We start from the raw sequence: 19,631 nt of genomic DNA, 5'->3' as shown, positions 1-19,631 counted from the left end.
TGCCACTTGCAAGGCAGGAAAGGGCCCTTTAAACTGTTAAATGCCCCTTCCCCTGCCGCTGTTAAGGCCAGAAAGGGGCATTTAAACACCACGAACCATGAACTGGTTCATAACTGGGCCAGTTCCGTGGTTCCTGGCTTGTTTGTTTTTTTGTTCCATGCTCATGCCTAGTCTTTAGAGGACAGAGAGGACTATGTCCTCTGCAAATATGGTGGATATTGGACATTAGGAAGGTCAGTTTGTAGCCCCTCAAAGTCGCTTCCAGCAGACACTCCAGTTTTTGCCGCTGTGAAGAGAAAATGACAGGAAAGGAAGGGACCCATGGATCATGCCTTTCCTGGGGTTCAATCTATCTGAAATTTGGGGGGTCTTTAGAGGACAGAGAGGATTATGTCCCCTGCAAATCTGGTGGGTATTGGTCATTGGGAAGGTCAGTTTGAACCCATTTCCCAGGGTTCAATCTCTCTGAAACTTGGGGAGTCTTTAGAGGACAATGAGGACTAGGTCACCTGCAAATTTGATGGGTATTGGAAAATGGGAAAATCTTGTTTAGTTTGACTGTGAGTGTAAAGGTGCCCGTTCTGGGCTCCCTCAAACCTCGAACCGGTTTGGAACTGGTTCAAGTTTGGCTAGTTCGTGGTTCATGTTATGTGAAAATGAACAAACCATGAACCACGTGGTTTGTTTTTTTTTCCCCATTCCGTGCCCATGCCTACTTCTGAGATCTGATGAGATCAGGCTTGCCTGGGTTATCCCAAATGGTTTTCTTTTTTTTTCTTTTAAAAAAATGATGCTCAGGGCCTATATCTTAGTATTGTCATGCAATGTGAGGAACAATTTTCTGATGCTTGTGTGAGGAATCATCTGGAGAATAGTTCCAGGATTACTTCCTTCACATGTAGCTAGGCCATTATAATTAGGAATAAGCATATTTTGTTGCATATTCTCTGAGCAGATGAGACTTTAGAAATTAAATTGACTACATGCTGCCTCAGTCCATGAGTGAATCCATGTATTATGACTACTTGTCAGTTAATTCCACACATAGTTATATAGTAGCAAGCTGTTATCTGTCACAATTCTATGATCTCTCAGGAGCTGCCTTTGAAAGTACTGACACATGTATGATCATTGTGGCTGTTTGCTAGTTTTGGAAGCTTCCTCCTCTTGAGGTCTGCTGAAGTCTAAGAGGAATGTTAGCACTTCTTACTTAAGTACTGAAAATAAGAATAGGAATAGTTTAGCTACCCAAATACCCATGAACCAAAAAGTAAAATGCTACTACTATAACAAAAGCAAACAACTTTACATTACATGAGAATTAAATCAGTTAAATTAACTAGCAAAACTCTGATTTAAAGGAAGATGGATCATACCAGTTTAAAGGGAAAACATATGCAAAAGGAAATTGCTAGGCTGTTTGATTTTTTTCTAGAAATGTCATAGTCTTCTAGACTGGATCTTTTTGTTTCATATTTGATTATCATAAATTATGTGTGAAGAATAGATATGGGCACGAACGAAAATACGAACCGAAGTTTGACATAAACCAGGCTGGTTTGTGGTTCGTGAACCAGCGGTTCATCAGAGCCCATTTCTGACGAACCGCCATGAACTTTAGGCTGATTTGTTTGGTTCGTTCTTTGGTTCATCACTGCAGACAGCCTGGCGCTGATCAATCAGTTTCCTAGGCAATGGGGGATGGGCTTTCTGCAGACCTTCTGCAGACCTTTTCACAAACCAAATGAACCAGTTCGTGAACAGGTTCGAGAAAGTTTGTGGTTCATGAAATGTGATGAACCACGAACCGCACAGTTCGTTTTTCCCCAGTTTGTGCCCATCTCTAGTGAAGAGAGGTTCCTTTTTGGTTGGCAAATAAGCAAGTGTAAGCTAAATAAGAAAGAAATGGCTATGTTCTAGTGAGGTGATGGCAATAATAGCAAATCTTGGGCAAGTTTAAAAAGCAGCATAACTGAGATTGTGCGAGAAAGACTTTGGTACAGGCATCGATCTGGCAGGTTCACTTCTAAATCACATGCAGTGCTGCTATAAAGGCACTGTGTCTATATTTAATGGTATCTTAGATCCCCCCTCCCCACTTCATATATTTCAAAACAGTTTGATAATTTGTTTTGTATATTCATTTTTAGTTTCAGGATAATATATTCCATGTAAAAATACCTTTGGCTATGGTCTGTTGTGACTCTGAAATGTGATTTAATCAATTTTCATCACCCTTCCTGTCACCAGTAATCTATAGACACATGAGGATGCTTCTGTGTGGATTTCTTGATCCACATGCCCCCAACTGCAATGGTTTTTATTTTAGATTTCCCATGGCATCAACATGCTTCCACTGGAATTTTGCACCTCCCCATTAACATTGGACACTACATCCAGCACATTTCTCCTTCCCAGCTGCCATTCAGCCTCCCTCCACTTCCAGCAGGTTTTTTGCAATTTCTTTTTTAAAAATTAGTGGTAGCAGATAATTGATATGCCTACTGCCAATAAAAATGGCAAAATATCTGCTGGAGACTGGAATGGGGAATGTCAGGAGAGGAAAGCGTAGAGAAAACCTCCATGCAATGGCTCCATTGAGAAGGAAAGATCATTCCCATGCAGAAGCACACTAACTTATGGATGCTGGAAGCTGTTTGTTTGTTTTAAAACTCTAATTTATCTGAACATCAGAAATTCCTGAGCAGGCAGAAGTGTCCAATTAAGTATATTAATACTTCGAGAAAGACGTTGTAGCTTGGAACTTATGAAAGAGTTCTGTGTGCTAGATAGTCTGCCTTGTGGCATGTTTCCTGTTTCACTCAAACTCCCATTTGTACAAAGGCTTATTGAAACCCATTGATCTTGTGCCTTTAAGTAGCATGTACATGTTTTCAGGATCACTATTTTATATTTTGTTCATGATATGAAGCTTACCTGAACCATGAGGTTTCCAATTGGCAAGCAAAGATCCAGTCAGCCACCAATGATTCTGTTACCTCTGAGTCAAAATAACAAGTTTGATTTGGGAAAGAGGGCATGAGTCCTTCCTTGATTTTTAAGCTTCAGAAGATGGAGCTGAGATGCTGGCTCTAAAGTAGGATGAAATTATCTGAAGAAATACTCTTTTTGTGGAGAGGAATACGTAAGGTTTTGAAGACTTTTATGCTTTGGTATTTAGTGAAACATCAGACAAAACCTTGATTGAAGTTTGTATTTCTAATGCCTTTTTATATGCCCACCTCATTATGGAGCATACATATATCTATCTACCCATAAACAAAATAAACGGATAGCTTCCTTGATAGCTGAACATGTGGAATGAAGTCTTTGTCGCTTCTTTGGTGAACTCACCAAAAGCAATTCTGAATAGAGATAGGCACGATCCAAAAAAAAATACCGATTAAGCCGTTCGTGGATCCAGGCCACTGCCGAACCCAGGCCACCGATTCTAACCGATCAAGTCCCATTTCCAATCCAGAATCGGGAAGGCCAAAGCGGGAGGGCACCCCGCTGTTTCCAGCGATATAGGAATGGTGGTTGGTGGCAGCGGCCACCAGGCCCGGCGGGCAGGGGGAGGCGACGATGAGCCGCCTCCCTTCAGGGAAGGAGGGGACATTCACACACACACACACACACACACACACTTAGAGTAGAGGGAGAGGGAAAGTTTTTAACCCGGCAACAAGCCGCTTCCCCTCAGGGAGGGGACATTCCCAGGGCCAGATCTACAGTTGCCAGCGCCCAGGACAACCGTAGTCAGGCTCTTGCACGCACGTGATCCTGGGTCGCCCCCCCCCCCCACGCAGCAAGCCGGCTGTCCCGGTGCACAACGGAGCTGGTGGCAGCACAAGTGGCTTGGCAGCTGCCCGTACCGTTCACCTGCCCCACAAGACAAGGGGCGGCCAGCTTGCCCACGCGCTCCTTGTCTTGGGGAAAGGCGAATGGCGCAGGCGGCCTCCCAGCCTCCCGTGCTGCCTTTTGCCTTTCCCCAGGACAAGGGGCGGCCAGCTTGCCCACGCGCCCCTTGCCCTGGGGAAAGACGAACGGCGCAGGCGGCCTCCCAGCCTCCAGTGCTGCCTTTTGCCTTTCCCCAGGACAAGGGGTGGCCAGCTTGCCCACGCACCCCTTGCCCTGGGGAAAGACGAATGGCGCAGACGGCCTCCCAGCCTCCCGTGCTGCCTTTTGCCTTTCCTTTGTGCCCATGGCTTCAGAACACCCCCTTCCCCCTCCCTCCCCTGGGTTGCTGCTCCGTGGTTGGAAGGAAGCCTGCTAATCAAGGAAAGCTGGGCTTCCATTTGTGTTTCAAAGGCGACAGAAGGAGGGCAAACACAGCTCATTCCACAGAAAAATTACACAACTCACTTAACATCAGAGAATCACAAAGCACGATTCCTGTTAAAAACACTTTATTTCTTGAACAGCTTTAGGTTACACAGCAGGGGGGAACACCAAAGGGCATGGCAGCACTATCTTACACAAAAATAACACAACTCACTTAACATCAGAGAATCACAAAGCACGATTCCTGTCAAAAACACTTTATTTCTTGAACAGCTTTAGGTTACACAGCAGGGGGGAACACCAAAGGGCATGGCAGCACTATCTTACACAAAAATAACACAACTCACTTAACATCAGAGAATCACAAAAACACAATTCCTGGCAAAAACACTTTATTTCTTGAACAGCTTTAGGTTACACAGTAGGAGGGCACAACAGGGCATGATAGCAATGTACTACAAAAAATAATACAACCCACTTCACCGTTTTTGACAGCAATTATGTTTGTGTGATTCTCTGATGTGAAGTGAGTTGTGTTATTTTTGTGTAGTACACTGCTTTCCTGCTCTGTTGTGCCTTCCTACTGTGTAACCTAAAGCAGTTACAGAAATAAAGTGCTTTTGACAGCAATTTTTTGGGGTGATTCTTTAATGTGAAGTGAGTTGTGTTATTTTTCTGTGTGGGGGACTGCTGGTGTAATGTGTCATTATGCTTTGCCTACTTGTACTTTGGAAGGGAGAAAATAATTTTTTAAAAACTTTATTTTGTGTTGTTCTTGTTTTATTCTTTGTTGTGCAGTTGGTTCCCATCATAGGGAACAATGGGGCTGGCTGGCCAGCCATCTCTGTAGGTGGTGGGGGAATTTGAGGGAGGGTGTCTGTGGTTCAGGTGCTCTTTCACAGGGACCAGCTGGCACTCAGAAGTGTGCCCACCATTGTGGCACCCCTGGGCTGTGCAGAATTGCCCAGGGAAAGAGAGTTTAGAAGTTCCCAGCATAGGGAACAAAGGGAGAGGGCTGGCCTTTGCCAGCCTGTTCCTGGGGTTATGGGTGTGGGGCAGGTGGGGGTGGATTTGGGTCTGTGAGGGGCTAATGTGGGGATTTGGGTCTGTGCTGGGGGGGAATTGGGTTTGTGTGGGGCTGTAGGGGGTGGACTTTGGGGGCTGAGAGCATCTACTTGGGGAGGCCATGAAATGCCCCCCCCCAAGTGGGAGCAGTCTGAGCCTTGGTGGGGGGTGGGAGGAAGGGTGGGAGAAGGGCCCCAGAGGGCTGGGGGGCATTTTGCATGCAAAATGCCACCCCTGGCAAGACAAGCCTCCCCCAGCTGTCAGTGGTAGAGAATGAGATTAGAGCACCTACTTGGGGAGGCCATGAAATGGCCCCCCCAAGTGGGAGCAGGCTGAGCCTTGGTGGGGGGTGGGAGGAGGGGTGGGAGAAGGGCCCCTGAGGGTGAGGGGGCATTTTGCATGCAAAATGCCACCCCTGGCAAAGGAAGCCTGCTTCTTCATTTTTCCCCATAGGAAATAATGAAGAAGATGAGCAGCAGCATGCTAACAATATGCTGCTCCTTCGCTTTCTTATGGGAGGATAGGGGGACCTGCTTTGGGGGGCTATAACATGGCCTCCCAAAGTCCAATCGGTCTGAAACGTGGAGGGTTTGTAGAGAGGGGTTAGAGGAAGGTCCCCACCAATTTTGGGCTGATTCGGTGGGAAAATGCCTCCCCCAGACGTCCGGGAAGACGCTGGAGGCATTTTCCCATTGAAAAAGCCTAAAGCCGAAACGTTTCGGCTTTTTTTCTTTCGGCTAGCCGAAACGTTTCGGCTTAGCCCGAAACGTTTCGGCTAACCTGAAAGAAGCCGAAACACTTTTGTTTCGGCTTTCTTTCGGCTTTCAGAAAGCCGAAATGCACATCCCTAGTGCCCATGTCTAATTCTGAACTCACCCAATAAGAATAGCAACATTTATTGTAGTAACTTTGGCTGTATTGTAGGAACTACAATTATTGTAGTATTGTAGTAACTTCTAATGGATGGGTTGGATCCAACCAGCTTTTCCACTTGTTAAAAAGGGAAGAATGATGCCCTTTGCCTACCAAATGAACAGTGATAGAGATCATGGGACCTGCATGGAAAAAAATGTGAAACATGGGCTGGAGAAAGGAGGGGATTGAGCAAGATAGAACAAATGTATCTGGCTGGATCCAACCCAATGCCTCATAGATCTTCTCCTTAAAATATGTTATCTTTCATCAACAGACTCATTCTGAAGAGAGACCATTTCAGTGTGAGGAATGTAAAGCATTGTTCCGAACCCCCTTCTCTTTGCAGAGACATCTTCTAATACATAACAGTAAGTTTTGCTGTAGACAAGAGATTCACACTCATCACTGATATAATTTGTGGTGTTACTGGCACTAATATTTTCTTGGATTGGGATAAATGTTTTGCATTAATAGTAGGCTATGACTATTGGCAGCTCATAATGCTTTTGTGGAGTTTGCGTTTTTTTCAGTTGGAATAGGCCCAGAGGAATTAATCCTCATAATGAGGTTTGGTTAATTTTTTTTCCTAACTAGCCATATCTTTTTATTGCTGAGGCATGCACAATACACCTACATATGGACACTTTTGGGGGCAGAAAAGTGCCTCCAAGATACTACTTGGCATGCATATTGAATGCATGCTTCCTAGTACCAGGGGTGCTAACCTGGAGAAGATAGTATTGCCCCAAAGCATTACGAAGACTATGTGTGTCCCATGTATGCCCATGTTGCAAGTTGTAACCCAGAACTAGGGGTACTAACCTTCAGAAGATAGTATTGCCCCAAAGCATTACGAAGACTGTGTGTCCCATGTATGCCCATGTTGCAAGTCTAAAATATCACTTCTGAAAAATCCATTGAGGTTTTTTGACAAATGTGTTCAACAGTTGACACTTTTTTGTTGGACCCCACATCCTCTAGCTGAAACAAGGCCTTCTTTGTGCTTGTGGTATGACTGTCTTTGGATTTGCTGATACTGTGATTAAGCTAATCATAATATTTCTTTTTCCTTGTTTTTCAATTGCCTAGGTGAAAGGACATTTAAGTGTGATCATTGTGATGCTACTTTCAAAAGGAAAGACACACTAAATGTTCACATACAGGTTGTTCATGATGGTCATAAGAAATATAAATGTGACTTATGTGACAAAGCTTTTGTGACACCCTCTGTGCTGAAGAGCCATAAAAAAGTAAGTATAATCTGTTATTTTTCACAGTTTGGTCACAGTAGTCTTGTGGAAGCTCACCAGGTGACCTTGAACTAGTCATTCTCACTGAGCCAAGCCTGTCGTGAAGGGCTGTTGCAAAGATAAAATGGGAAAATTATGTGCATTATCCTAAACTCCTTCAGGAAGCATGCAAATATCATGGATAAATAGGTAGGCTCTTGCCCTCATCTTGTTCCCGGAAGCCTTCACTGCAGCTGCTGCTGTTTTACTGGATTCTGAAATGAATCATCTCCATAGGGCTAGGTCAAGCCACATGGAAAACAACATTCAGATTTTATAGCCATTATGTGAAATGCCACCACACCAAAGTTATTTTCAGTTACTTACCTGTTTGGGGAGGGGCAGGAATCAGTGTTTGAATTAGTGTAAATGTAATGTAAAGAATGCTATTACTCATCGCTGTGTCTTGTGATGTATGGCAGCAGAGTAGGTCTCCACCCTAGGCCACACTGCCCTGAAGCAATCAAACGACTCCTTTGAGCCAACTCGGTGGTGTGTTTTATTATTGATAGTTCTTATTTTAAAAATGTTTTATTGTATTTTTTATTTGAATCATCTTCAGATCTCTAGAGAGACAGTTTATAGATTTTATAAATAAATAAATACCAACAATTTAACTGAAACTATCTTCTTGAATCAAGAGCCTAGAAGAGTTTGTGAAAAGTTGGAGTAAGGGACGTAATTCTACATTTCTGCTTATTGCATTTGCTAGCAGTTTGATCAGAAACAAGTCCAGTCGCTCAAGGTGTACAGATTGCTGTGGAAAATGTTGAACTCTTTCATTTTTAAAGCCATTGCAAGGTGTATGCCCTCAAATGACCAAGATCACGTTTTGGAGATTGAAGTATTGACAAATCTCTGTTTGCTTTAACTTTGATTCTATTAAGGGTGTATGCTGTTGCATTTGATAAGATGTGCTAAATCAACATTCTTGCTCCCTCTCTCTGTAAATCTAGGCTTTCAATTAGGAGAGCAAATATAAACATTGTTTATCCACTAGTGTGCAGGAGTCATTGGCGGCAGTCACTGAGATTGAAATAAATTCCTAGATGGTCCTCTCCTTTGTCACCTTGCATGACTGAGATTAAAATTTATAGTTTTGTTTCAATTGTTAATAACTTCAGCGTTTGAAAGGAAAATAGCAATTCTGTGATGCAATAGCAACAGGGAAGACAGAAAACAGAAGTTTTGTTCAGATTATATTTCTACTAAGGATTGGATGAAATCTGTGGATTTCCCTGTTCCGTTCAGAAACTGCCACACTTCCCTCTATTACCCCTTATCATGTGAAGAATGAACAATCACATTGCTATGAATATGTGATGCAGCTAAACCTGTATGTTTAAACTACTGATTTGGCAGTCCACATTCCTCTACTGCTACCTTGTAATATCTGCTAGTATGAACGTCCATCAGTGCCTCTGGACTCTGAATAGAGCCTCTTACTTGTTGCTACTCTAATTCATGTGTAGCAACAAGTAACTTTTGAAAATGCAGTGGGGGACTGATCCTCCTAGGGACTGCAGAGCAGGGGGAATGAGAGGCTCCTGTCCCACAATACTGTTTTCAAAAGCCGGAACAGTGTACATTTCAGTTCTTGAAAACTGAACGGGGGCAGAAGCCCTTCATTCTCCCACACCACAGTTCCCAGCAGGATCAGGCACAGTAGTATTTTCAATTCTTTTTTTTTAAGAATTGAAAATGGCGGACTCAGGGATGCTGAATCCCTCTAGTTTGGCCCTTAGAAAGCAATGCTAAGCAGGTGTACTTAGAATGTTACTCAGGTCCATTCAATGGGGCTTACTTTTCATTGGGGAAGGTAGATTGCAATGTTTACCTTCTAGATAGATTTTTCTCATTATAGTCAACATTGGATCAGCCCAATGCTTCATCTAATATCATCTAAAGCACCAATAAATACTTTAGAAAAGAAAGATGGAGAATCAGGCTCCATTGCATTGAATATGAATTACAGTCCAAGTTAACTGACAATCGTGATGTCTTATGACTAGGCAGTTGAAACAGACAATAAAAAGCTAAATATTGTACTCAAACACCTGCCTCTCACTCTTCTACCTTTCTATTTGAAAATTGTTTGGTAGGTCAAACTCAGTTAACAGTTTTATTTAACTAGAAACAGCAGGTACCAATAGAACAGAACACAAATTGAAACTTTAAGCCAGGCAGTCATTTAGTGACAATGTAGTCTTAAAAAGATTTTCGAAATAAATAAATATATATGGAAGTTGAATTTATCATTAAGAAATCAAGCTAACAATTGCTGTTTTGAAAAACACTATTAAGGGATACTGCAAATATGGAAGTAACAAGGCCATACTAAATTATTACTAATACCATAAGCATTTTCAAGAACCAGTAAAGATTAATTGAATTTTTATACATCAAACTATGTAAGGAATAAAAAGTCACATTTGCCTTCTCTTTAGGCTAAATAACCTGTTTTATTTTGCAGTGAATAGCTAATTTGTTTAGGAATTTCGTAATCCTGAACCACTGCTAAACTCTTAAATTTGAATTCAGCATTATGATATTTTTAGACTCTTAGAAGAAGAAATATAAGAATATAGCTATATTAAGTTTTGTTTTCTTTTGTAACTAAGCTCATACTTCATATCTCTCCTCTCCTGTAGACTCACACAGGTGAAAAGGAAAAAATTTGTCCATATTGTGGGCAGAAGTTTGCAAGCAATGGAACATTGAGAGTACATATTCGAAGTCATACAGGTACAGCATTTCTTTGTAATACATGAAGAGCCATTTTCAGACATTTAAATATCGCCATGACACATTGCTGGTTTGTCTGTTTGCCTTATCAATTGGCTTTGCTTGACTGAGCTGATATTTGCACCTAGGGGAAAACCGTACAAGTACTATGTCAGAAACTAAATGGTTTCCACACAGGCAGAGCTGGATTAATTTATAAAGTTATAAATTGCTAAATTACCATTATTTTGGAAAAGCTGTGTGGTCTCTTAAATCTGACATAGTTTGGGGCTTCAGCAAGTCTTAATCCAAATGGGGTAGCTTTGGAGGGCAATTTGCATAGGGTTAGTCATACAGAGGACATTTTGTAGAATTCTTGATTTTTTCATTCTTTAATTTTCCATCTTTCAAAATTTTCAAGCAACTTGTGCCCTTCTGAATTTTGTTGCACCTTAGATCAATGACAAAGCTTCCATTTTGGTGTCTTCTTTTTCAATATGTTCATTGATTTGTCAACGTCATACCCAAACTCTCTCGTTATGACCACAACTGAACTATATCACAACAGATAATGTTTGCTGGGTGGTGGTGGTTGGTATTGCAGCATCAACAGGGTTGATTTTCTTTAATTTAGTTTTTGAAACAAACACCTTGGCAAACACCTTCATACCCCCATGGTAGCCATGGTTTCAAGGAATCTCCTTCTTAAATCTTCTTGCTTCTCTAATAAAACTGGATGTTCTTCTACCATGTTGTGAATATTGGCTTAATGTTGAGGCATCAGTCTCACGATTGCAGCTCCCATGGTTTCGCATTCAACTTTTTCCATTTCTTCGTTTATGTTTTGGTCTTCTAGCTCAGTTGTTTTCCTTCTTATTTCTTCAGGTTCAATATCTGAAAATGTCTTTTTCTCATTATATACCATCTTTGGCCACACAATCCCTGTTCTATTACATCAGAGTCAGGGAACTTTTCTTTCTAGATGGCAAACATTCATTTTTGGTGCCCTTGCTCAGACTTGCTTGGTAACAACACTCCATTATTGCCTTAATTTTCAATGTCCCATTTCTTTCTCTGTGGTTGTCTTTTCTCTGTTATTATTGTTGTTATTGTTGTTGCTATTGTACAGACTCTTTTTCACACATAAATATATTTATTGGAATGAAAGTGATACTTTTAATGTATCCGTCAAGATTGGGAGCCCTGCTGGGGCGTACAGTCTTTCTCTGAGACTTGATTCATGTGTTTTCATATTCCAGTTCGAACTCACCTCTCTCATCACCAATCCCCCACAGCCAGTCAGTATGCCCATGTTCTTACAGTACAAGTTAGGCTTATCTCTTTTACCCAATTTAAGTATTTTGCCTTATCTACATATCTGACTGTATATAGTAGACAGACATTACCACAACAAAGTAGATACCCTGGAGCATTGTGTACACCAAACACAACATATTCAAAGATTGGCAAGCTGCAGAGAGTTTTAGTGATGTTTAGTTTCCAACTTAAAAGGGTGAGGATTGGCGTTTGACATGCAAAGCACTTGTTAACAAATAGTCTTTCTATGACATTCTGTTCAGTTTTGCATAAACAAATTTGGCTTGCAGGAAGATGACAGAACATGTGCACTTAATCACTTGGCTTCCTAATATGTTTGATAAGTTTTAATCGCTTCCATCTCTCATGGCCACCTGTTAAGATTAAAGCTGTTTACTTGTTTGGTCCTGTTTGTAATTCTGACTGTAACTAGGGATGAATACTGATTATGCCAATGAATGTTTGGATTGTATAGCTGAAATTGTATCCCCTTTCAAGAAGTACTAAAACAGTGGTTATCAGTTGGAAAATAAAGACTCATGGAAAGCTGTGGGTTACCAGGATGCTTGTAAATAATGCTGGGAGGAAATCCGTGTAAGGAGCTGAGGAAGGATGATGTCTGGGACTGCCCACTTGTTGCAGACTTTAATAGTATCAACATACTTGTATAGGGTAAGTGATTTGAAAAGAGCAATATGAACTGTTGTAATTATCATAACATTGCAGAACCTTCATCTAGAACAGTAGGACAGTACCACACTATCATACTAAGGGCCAAAGTTGATATTTATAATACTGTGGAGAGATATACAAAAAAAGTTTGCAGCATATTGCTGAATACAGAATCATATTGGTCTTCCCCCTCTCTGCTCATTCCCTTACTGGCTGCTGTTGCCTCTGTCTACCACCCATTATTGCATCCTCAACCTCTGTCTCCAGCTGAGAAAAGAACTTGACTGAAGGGAGTTTTGTTAGCTTTTCCCAGCTAGAGACAGAGAAGAAGAGTGTTCAGATATGACAGAACAAGATATTCCACTCCTCTGATAACCTAATTGTGAAGGTGTTTCTTGAACCTTATTGACAAACAATTTCTGTCTTCATACTATGAGAAATGGAGGTGGTGCAGGCTGAATATCTTTTTGCATTCTCTTCATTGTGGCAGCTCCATGTTTCTCATCACATCTAATTTGGTCCTAAACAAAGATGTGAGCCTTTGTGTCCATGTCATTTTCTCTCTGGGTCTTGAGAAACATTCACACTCATTTAGGCGATCCTCCAGCCCCTGAGGAAGTCTGGATGACAAAATCTGCCGTCTAGCCGGCTGCAGTTTGGGCTGTTTCCAGCGGGATCCTAGATGCAACATCTTGAGTGTCACCTATATAAGAAAAAACAATGATGGACATAAATCAATATGCATTTACCATTTCTTTCACACCACACTGGAGCATTTGCCTAGTTCCTAAAGGATTCATGGGAACAGGGCGCTGAGTCTCTTGTTCAGATTGGACTGAGATATGAGATAGACAATTAAGATCCTTGAATGTATTATGATTATATAAATACACTGTAATATTATTGTACATATATTGAACACACTTGTCATATGATATTTTTGCATGTTTCATGCCTATATATACAAAGATATTTTTCCATTTTCCGGGTGGCTTGCCACTTTTTTTGTTCTGGGCCAAGTAGAGATGGGCATGAACCTAAATATGAACCAAAAACCCCCCATGAACCAGCCCAGTTCAGCGTTCGTGAACCACGTTCGTGGAAGCTTGTTTCCACAAACTTCCTCGAACTGGACTACTGGTTTGTTTGGTTCATATTAAAGGGCCAGTTTAACTGGCCATTTTCCCCATTTAAACTTTTCCTGCCACTTGCAAGCGGCAGGTCCCTTTAAACTATCAGCTGGCAGGCAGCAGGGGGGGATTCTCCCACCTGCCAGCTTGTAGTTTAAAGGGTCCTGCCCCTTGCAAGCTGCAGGAAAGGGCCTTTTAAATGATTAAATGCCCCTTTCCCTGCCGGAAAGGGCATTTGAACCCCACAAACCACGAACTGGTTCATAACTGGGCCAGTTCCATGCCAGTTTGTGGTTCGAGGAAACCCCACGAACCATGAACCCCATGGTTCGGTTTTTTTCTGGTTCATGCCTATGTCTACTGCCAAGTTCTTCTCCCTGTTGAGTTTGTCCACTCTCCACCCTCATGTGAGTCAATTTTGCATCAGAGTCACAGCAGATTTCTGTTTGTGAAATTGTATGCCTACACAACATTTACAGCATGAATTGCCACTGGCATTTGAAAGCCATTGGCCCAAGGCTGTACAGTTGCATGCACAGATGCTGAACACTTGAGAAATGTGAAAATGTTGTTGGAGAATGCTGTGCTAGATGTGAGGCAGATGGGAAATGCTCACTAAACATGACTGATAGCATGCATGATCATTCACCAGTAAATCATATTACTAATTTTGATGGCTCTCGTTCTTGGGGATTAAGCTATAAGAGACTTGTTGTGTGAAACATAAAAACTGTAAACAAGCTCATACTTTCCTCAGCCCTCTTGAGTGTTGCATAGATTATGTTCATTTCTGCCTCCTTCTTGTACTTATCAACTCACTTATCTGCTGTTGTGGTTCCCTAGAATGCACTTTTGCAGGAGTAATGTGATGTGCTGTGAACTCAGTTTTAACTAGAGCTTTTGATTTGATAGAAAGTTTCAATGTACATAAAAATTGGACAGAATTTCCTGTAGTTTATCATCTTAAAGCTTCAAACATTGGAATGATGGAGACGGTTCTCTGTGGGTCAAAGAACACTATAGCACATTCTCCCTTGCTATATCCTGTTGGTTTATGGCTTCTTAGGTCAGAGGGAACTGGGGTTAATTCAACAAAGGAATCCTCTGACCATAACATAAATTCCCCTAGTTGTTCATAAATTGTGAAAGGAAATCTATGGAGTACAATTTGGGATTTTGAAGCTGTGGGCCTGGAGGTTAATTATTTGCCTATAGTTGCATCCAATACTCAGTGCTGACATATACCATCTGTTGTTTGTACTTGTGACTGTCTTTCCTTGTCCATGGCCATAGAAATCTAATAATAAACCACTGTCTTATTTTGAAACAATAGTCTGCTGTCTCACTCCATGAATGCTTGTGTCACAAACTGGAAAACTAATTATTTCAGATACAGAAATTATCAAATAATGTAATAAGCACACTATTTATAATACCTTGGAAGTGAAGATTGCTCTTAACTTTCCTTCTTTGCAAATATAACATTCATATTCTGATGCACAGCTTCTAGACTCTCCTTCAGACTTGCTTTAATCTGCTAGATGTTCCATTCTTTGCTTGATTATAATTTATAAGCTCATAATTTCTGTCAGAGGAAGCATTTGCTCTTACTCTAGTAGGAGACAAATGCTTCTTCCTAATGGTGACCTCCATAACAATATAAGGGATCAAACTTGAAGGTGAGAGGAAAGGATAATTTCTGTCCAGCCAAACGTCAATCAAACTTCAGGTTTCAAAAGTACATGTGTATTAACGTATACTACTCATTTTGCAACACTGACAGTAAACAGGCTTGGTTCCGTGCATAATTTGTCAGGATATCTTGGTCAGAACTCCAGTCTTACTTTGAATGGTGCCTTTTTGTGGATGACAGAGAAGAGCGGTGCCCCTCACTGCTCACCTCTAAAGAGCCATGGACTTTTTTAGTGTTCAGTAACCTGGGAATTCTCCCCTGCCCCCATTTAGAGATTAGTTTTTCTGCCCAGGAAAACTGGTCATTTAGGACCAGTGGGCATAGGTACCAGGATTATTTAGAATAGTAGCTCTTCTGGAGATGTCCAGTCCAGCACGAAGAAATCACAGTCCTTGATCCCATGATACAAAATGCTTTTCTGAAATATAGTGATACTTAAAATTTGCTTTAGCATGGTAAACCTAATCAGATACCCTTTTTCCTAACAGAGGTCTTGGTTACATGAGATCATATATGAAAATAATCTTCTAACGCATTGTAGTCTGAGATTCATTTACACATAGGGTGAATTTAGTTCAAAGTGATAAGGTCAACTGAAAAGAATCACGGGCATTTTACTCTGTTTGCTGTTTACCTCAAGATACTTAATTGTGAAGCAGTAGCAGAATTATTATCTTGTTTAGCTATAGCTCACAGTTTCACAGAGAAACACAGTGAACTATGAATGACCCAAAATAATTTGCAAGAGGATGTGGCTGAATTACACAAAAAATTCCTTGTTTGTAAAGACATAGGTGTGTTTTCTTAGGATAACAACCCTGAGATCACATTCTGAATCTTTATTGTTTGAATAGGTATGTCAGATGTACTTATCATTCTTGTGCTGGTACCAAAGAATTAAAAGCTGCATATGCTTGTCTGGACTGTATACTTAGTGCTCTTCAGTGCTAGTTTCAGGCATCTTCAACACACTTCTTACCTGCCATGTCTATAGCGTAACATGCCTTTAGATTGTATCTTTTATCCACATGAGCATAGGAGAATTGATGTGAGTGCTGTTGTGAAAAGATATATTGTAGTCCTTGTTCAACTCTCAAGTGCTTCCAGTTAAAAGGAAATGGTTTGGCGTTTTCCCTCCTGCAGTGAAAATAAAGCACATCAACCAAAGAAACAGATTTAATTGCATTTATCTGTTGTTCTAGAATTTATTTATTTTCTCAATTTATGCAATTCTACTTAAGTAGCAGCTGTACATTTCATGAGGAGCAACAAACACAGAATAACTAGAGAAATGCATAAGAACGGCACAGTTCTTGCCAGAAAATTTTCAACAAGTAATATAAAAAGCAGAAGTCTGTAATGGATACAGAAGTCAGTAACTATATCCGAAGTATCCTCAGGGTTAGTTTTCTTGTCCCTGAGTAACCCAAGATCAAAGGAACATAGGTCTTATCCTTCAGTGCCTCTGATTTGAACATTTCATAGCTGGTCAAAATGGTTGAATTTGTAGTAGCCTTTCAACTACTGTATCTAGATCATTTCCGATCTGGCTTCAGGCTCAGTTTTGGCACTGAGATATTCTTTGTTAGTTCAGTAGGTGATCTTCATTAGTGGATAAATAGCAGGAGGATGTCCCTGTAGTTCTTCCAGATCTTGCCATAGTTTCTGATGACGCTAACGATGGTATTCTTCAGAACTCCCTCATTAGGTCAGCCTTGGGAAGTACCATTTTTTCAGTGTTTCCAATGGCTGGCTCAAGAAGATGGTGCTAGATGACAGCTGGTCCTTTCTGCAGCTTTTGCCCTGTGCAGTTTTACAAGTTTCTATCTTGTTTCTGGTGCTTAGTTAAAATCTATATGAAACTACACAGAAAAATCATCCAGATATTGCAGGTACTGTGTTATTAACATATGGTTGGTCTCCAGCCCTATCTCATCTTTTAAACATGTCCTAAGGAGGATATGGATCTTCTATATTCTTGAGTCTGTTTGCTTAGCCTTTCTTGTAGATTGCTCTGTACTGGAGTAACACAAGAGTCCTGTTCTTTTTAGCAGTTCTGGTGTATTCAAGAAGTGTATTCAAATGAGTGGCAAATTCTTTGAGAGAAAAACAGGAATAGGTGATAGGGGCAGCCAGATAGAGCAACCATCTCCCACATACCCGTTTTGCCTCTTGTAGGGTCTTGTCAGTGATAAGCTGAATGATAAGCAAGAAAAAAAATAATCAAGACAAGACAGCAAGATTTGAGTCCAATAGCAGCTTAAAGACAATTTTCAGGGAATAAGCTTTTGAGAATCAAAGCTCCTTTTGTCAGCTACAGGCAGGAATGGAAATCCCTGAGCCTTTATATCCCAGTCAAAAGATGGGTGTGTTAGAAGAGAGTCAGAATGCAAGGGTACATGCTGCCTGAAAATATTGTTGTCACTGAGGTGCTACTCTAATCTTGCTGACCAACCTGGCTACTCACCTGAAACTATCAAGACAAGAAAGATGCTTGTAGATGATGGGTAGACGATGAAGAGATATGATTAGGCCACACTTATATACACACTCTAGTATTTTCTAGAGTGAACTGTTGTAAGTCTTTGAAAAGCTCTCAGAAACTGCAGCTGGTTCAAAATGTAGCTAACTGGCTATTGTCATGAGCTTGCCACTTTGAGAACATGATACACCTTTCCAGGGCTTTTTTTCTGAGAAAAGAGGTGGTGGAATTCAGTGGGTTGCCCTCGGAGAAAATAGTCACATGGCTGGTGGCCCCGCCCCCTGATCTCCAGACAGAGGGGAGTTTAGATTGCCCTCTGCACTGCCAAGCGGCGTGGAGGGAGATCTAAACTCCCCTCTGCCTGGAGATCAGGGGGCGGGGCCACCAGCCATGTGTGACCATTTTCAAGAGGTTCCGGAACTCTGTTCCACCGCATTCCTGCTGAAAAAAAGCCCTGCACCTTTCCTTAGTTTACATTTTTTCCAGGTCTAATTTAAACAGGGCTAAGTGAACTCAGTATATGGCAGCTTCATGGGTTAAAATTCTTCATGAGGGAAAATTTAGGGGGGGGGGTGTAGAAAAAAATCATTTTGGGCAGAAACCTAGGTTGAATGCTTTTTTCAGATCTGCTGGTTTCCTATGTGCCAAGGGTTTGTTTTTTTTTAATTTAGACATGAGAAAAACAATATAGTCCACTTGAGTCTCTTGAATATTCAAACATTTCATATCTTATGTTTGCTAAGTTGCAAGTTGATGCCAAACTCTACTATCAATTGCCATTGGTTTTATAAGAATAGATACAAACTAGCAAAATTGACTTGTGAAAGAACAAATTGTTTAATCTGCTCTTTTCTGGATTCGATTGCAAATTGCAATCACTATGTCCTTTTGACTGGAATTTCTTGCTTTCCTTCACCTCTTGCGCTGTTGCCACAGAAAATTCCTTCAGATGTTCCTGAAGCCTCATCTCATAAGGAACAAAAGAGTGATCTTTTTCAAAAATTAAGAACTTGTTGCCTGTAAAAATACTTTCATTATAGTAAACCACAAAGTTAAGACTTTTGCATTCCTAACCCTTTTGGGTCGTACATCATTGTCTAGTTTATCTCCCTGGTGACAGTTAAATCTTCAAAAGTACCTGTAAAGTCTCAGGCAGCTGTCAGCCTCCTGTTGCTTTGCTACTAGTGGATGAGAGAGGGGCATTTTTTCAAAGGATGATGGTCTTGATAGCCAGTGACTTCTGTAGATCAAATGAGTTACAACACCTAATAGATAGATTAATGTGAGGAGCTGGAAAGAGAACCAGTGCTGGGTTCATTGAGGTCAGAGATTGTAATGTTTCTTTTCAGAAAGCGGGGTGGGGAGCACCGATTCCATAAGTGCACCTAAGCCTATGGGCCTAACTGCATGTTACTAACTCTTTTTAGGACCAAACAAGATTTTTGTTTATATGCTTGCCCATTCATGTGTCCAGCAAGTGGTAAGGTCTGTTTTTTAAAAATGAGTTCTGTACACATGAACCCTCTGTGTGTTGGCAGAATGTGCAGTCGAGGAGAGTGGGCATAAGCACACTGGCCCTGTCTCTGTGTGATATCTGGCTTATGAGCACAGTGCCTGTTCCTATAGACAATGTCCACATGAATGCTCCCTTTCTGTGATCAGCACTGTTCAGAAGGCAGCATCTATGATCATGGGGAGAGAGTGTACGCATGAGCATTGCCTCTGCATGTAAGCATTGTGATCAAGCCAGCAGTCATAAGGAGGCATGGGGCAAGGCCAGGGTGCTTGTGCCCACATTCAGTCGACACACTGAGGGGTTGTATGTAAAGGGCTGTGGAACATGCGTGTAGCTGCTTCCTTTTCCTCCTCACCTGACTGTGTTCTACTGTTTTATGCATTTTCCCCCAGCTGAATTCATTACTGGCTGGGAACAAAATACTTCAAATAACAGAGCCTATCAAGATAAGAAGTTAATGACAGGGCTTAGCTCTCCTTATCCATGTTCTAATCTTCATTAAATCACACCCCATCCCCAACTTTACATGCGAAAAAGCAAACAT

General features: G+C 41.2%; 1 protein-coding gene across 5 annotated transcripts in view; it reads left to right on the top strand.

The window, feature by feature from the left end:
* PRDM5 (PR/SET domain 5) overlaps nucleotides 1-19,631 on the top strand; it is a 130,804-nt gene that overhangs the window by 74,119 nt on the left and 37,054 nt on the right. For 4 of the 5 annotated variants that reach the window (XM_054990171.1, XM_054990170.1, XM_054990169.1 and 1 more), the window contains 3 exons: nucleotides 6,539-6,632; nucleotides 7,354-7,514; nucleotides 10,205-10,298. In XM_054990171.1, coding sequence (XP_054846146.1) covers nucleotides 6,539-6,632; nucleotides 7,354-7,514; nucleotides 10,205-10,298 — 349 coding nt within the window. Of the gene's footprint in view, nucleotides 1-6,538; nucleotides 6,633-7,353; nucleotides 7,515-10,204; nucleotides 10,299-12,069; nucleotides 12,157-19,631 lie in introns of those variants that run through there. The other variant, XM_054990173.1, reaches the window with a different exon arrangement.

The sequence above is a fragment of the Eublepharis macularius genome, chromosome 10 (assembly GCF_028583425.1).
Source record: "Eublepharis macularius isolate TG4126 chromosome 10, MPM_Emac_v1.0, whole genome shotgun sequence".
Lineage (NCBI taxonomy): Eukaryota > Metazoa > Chordata > Lepidosauria > Squamata > Eublepharidae > Eublepharis > Eublepharis macularius.
This window is presented reverse-complemented; position numbering and strand designations above follow the sequence as displayed.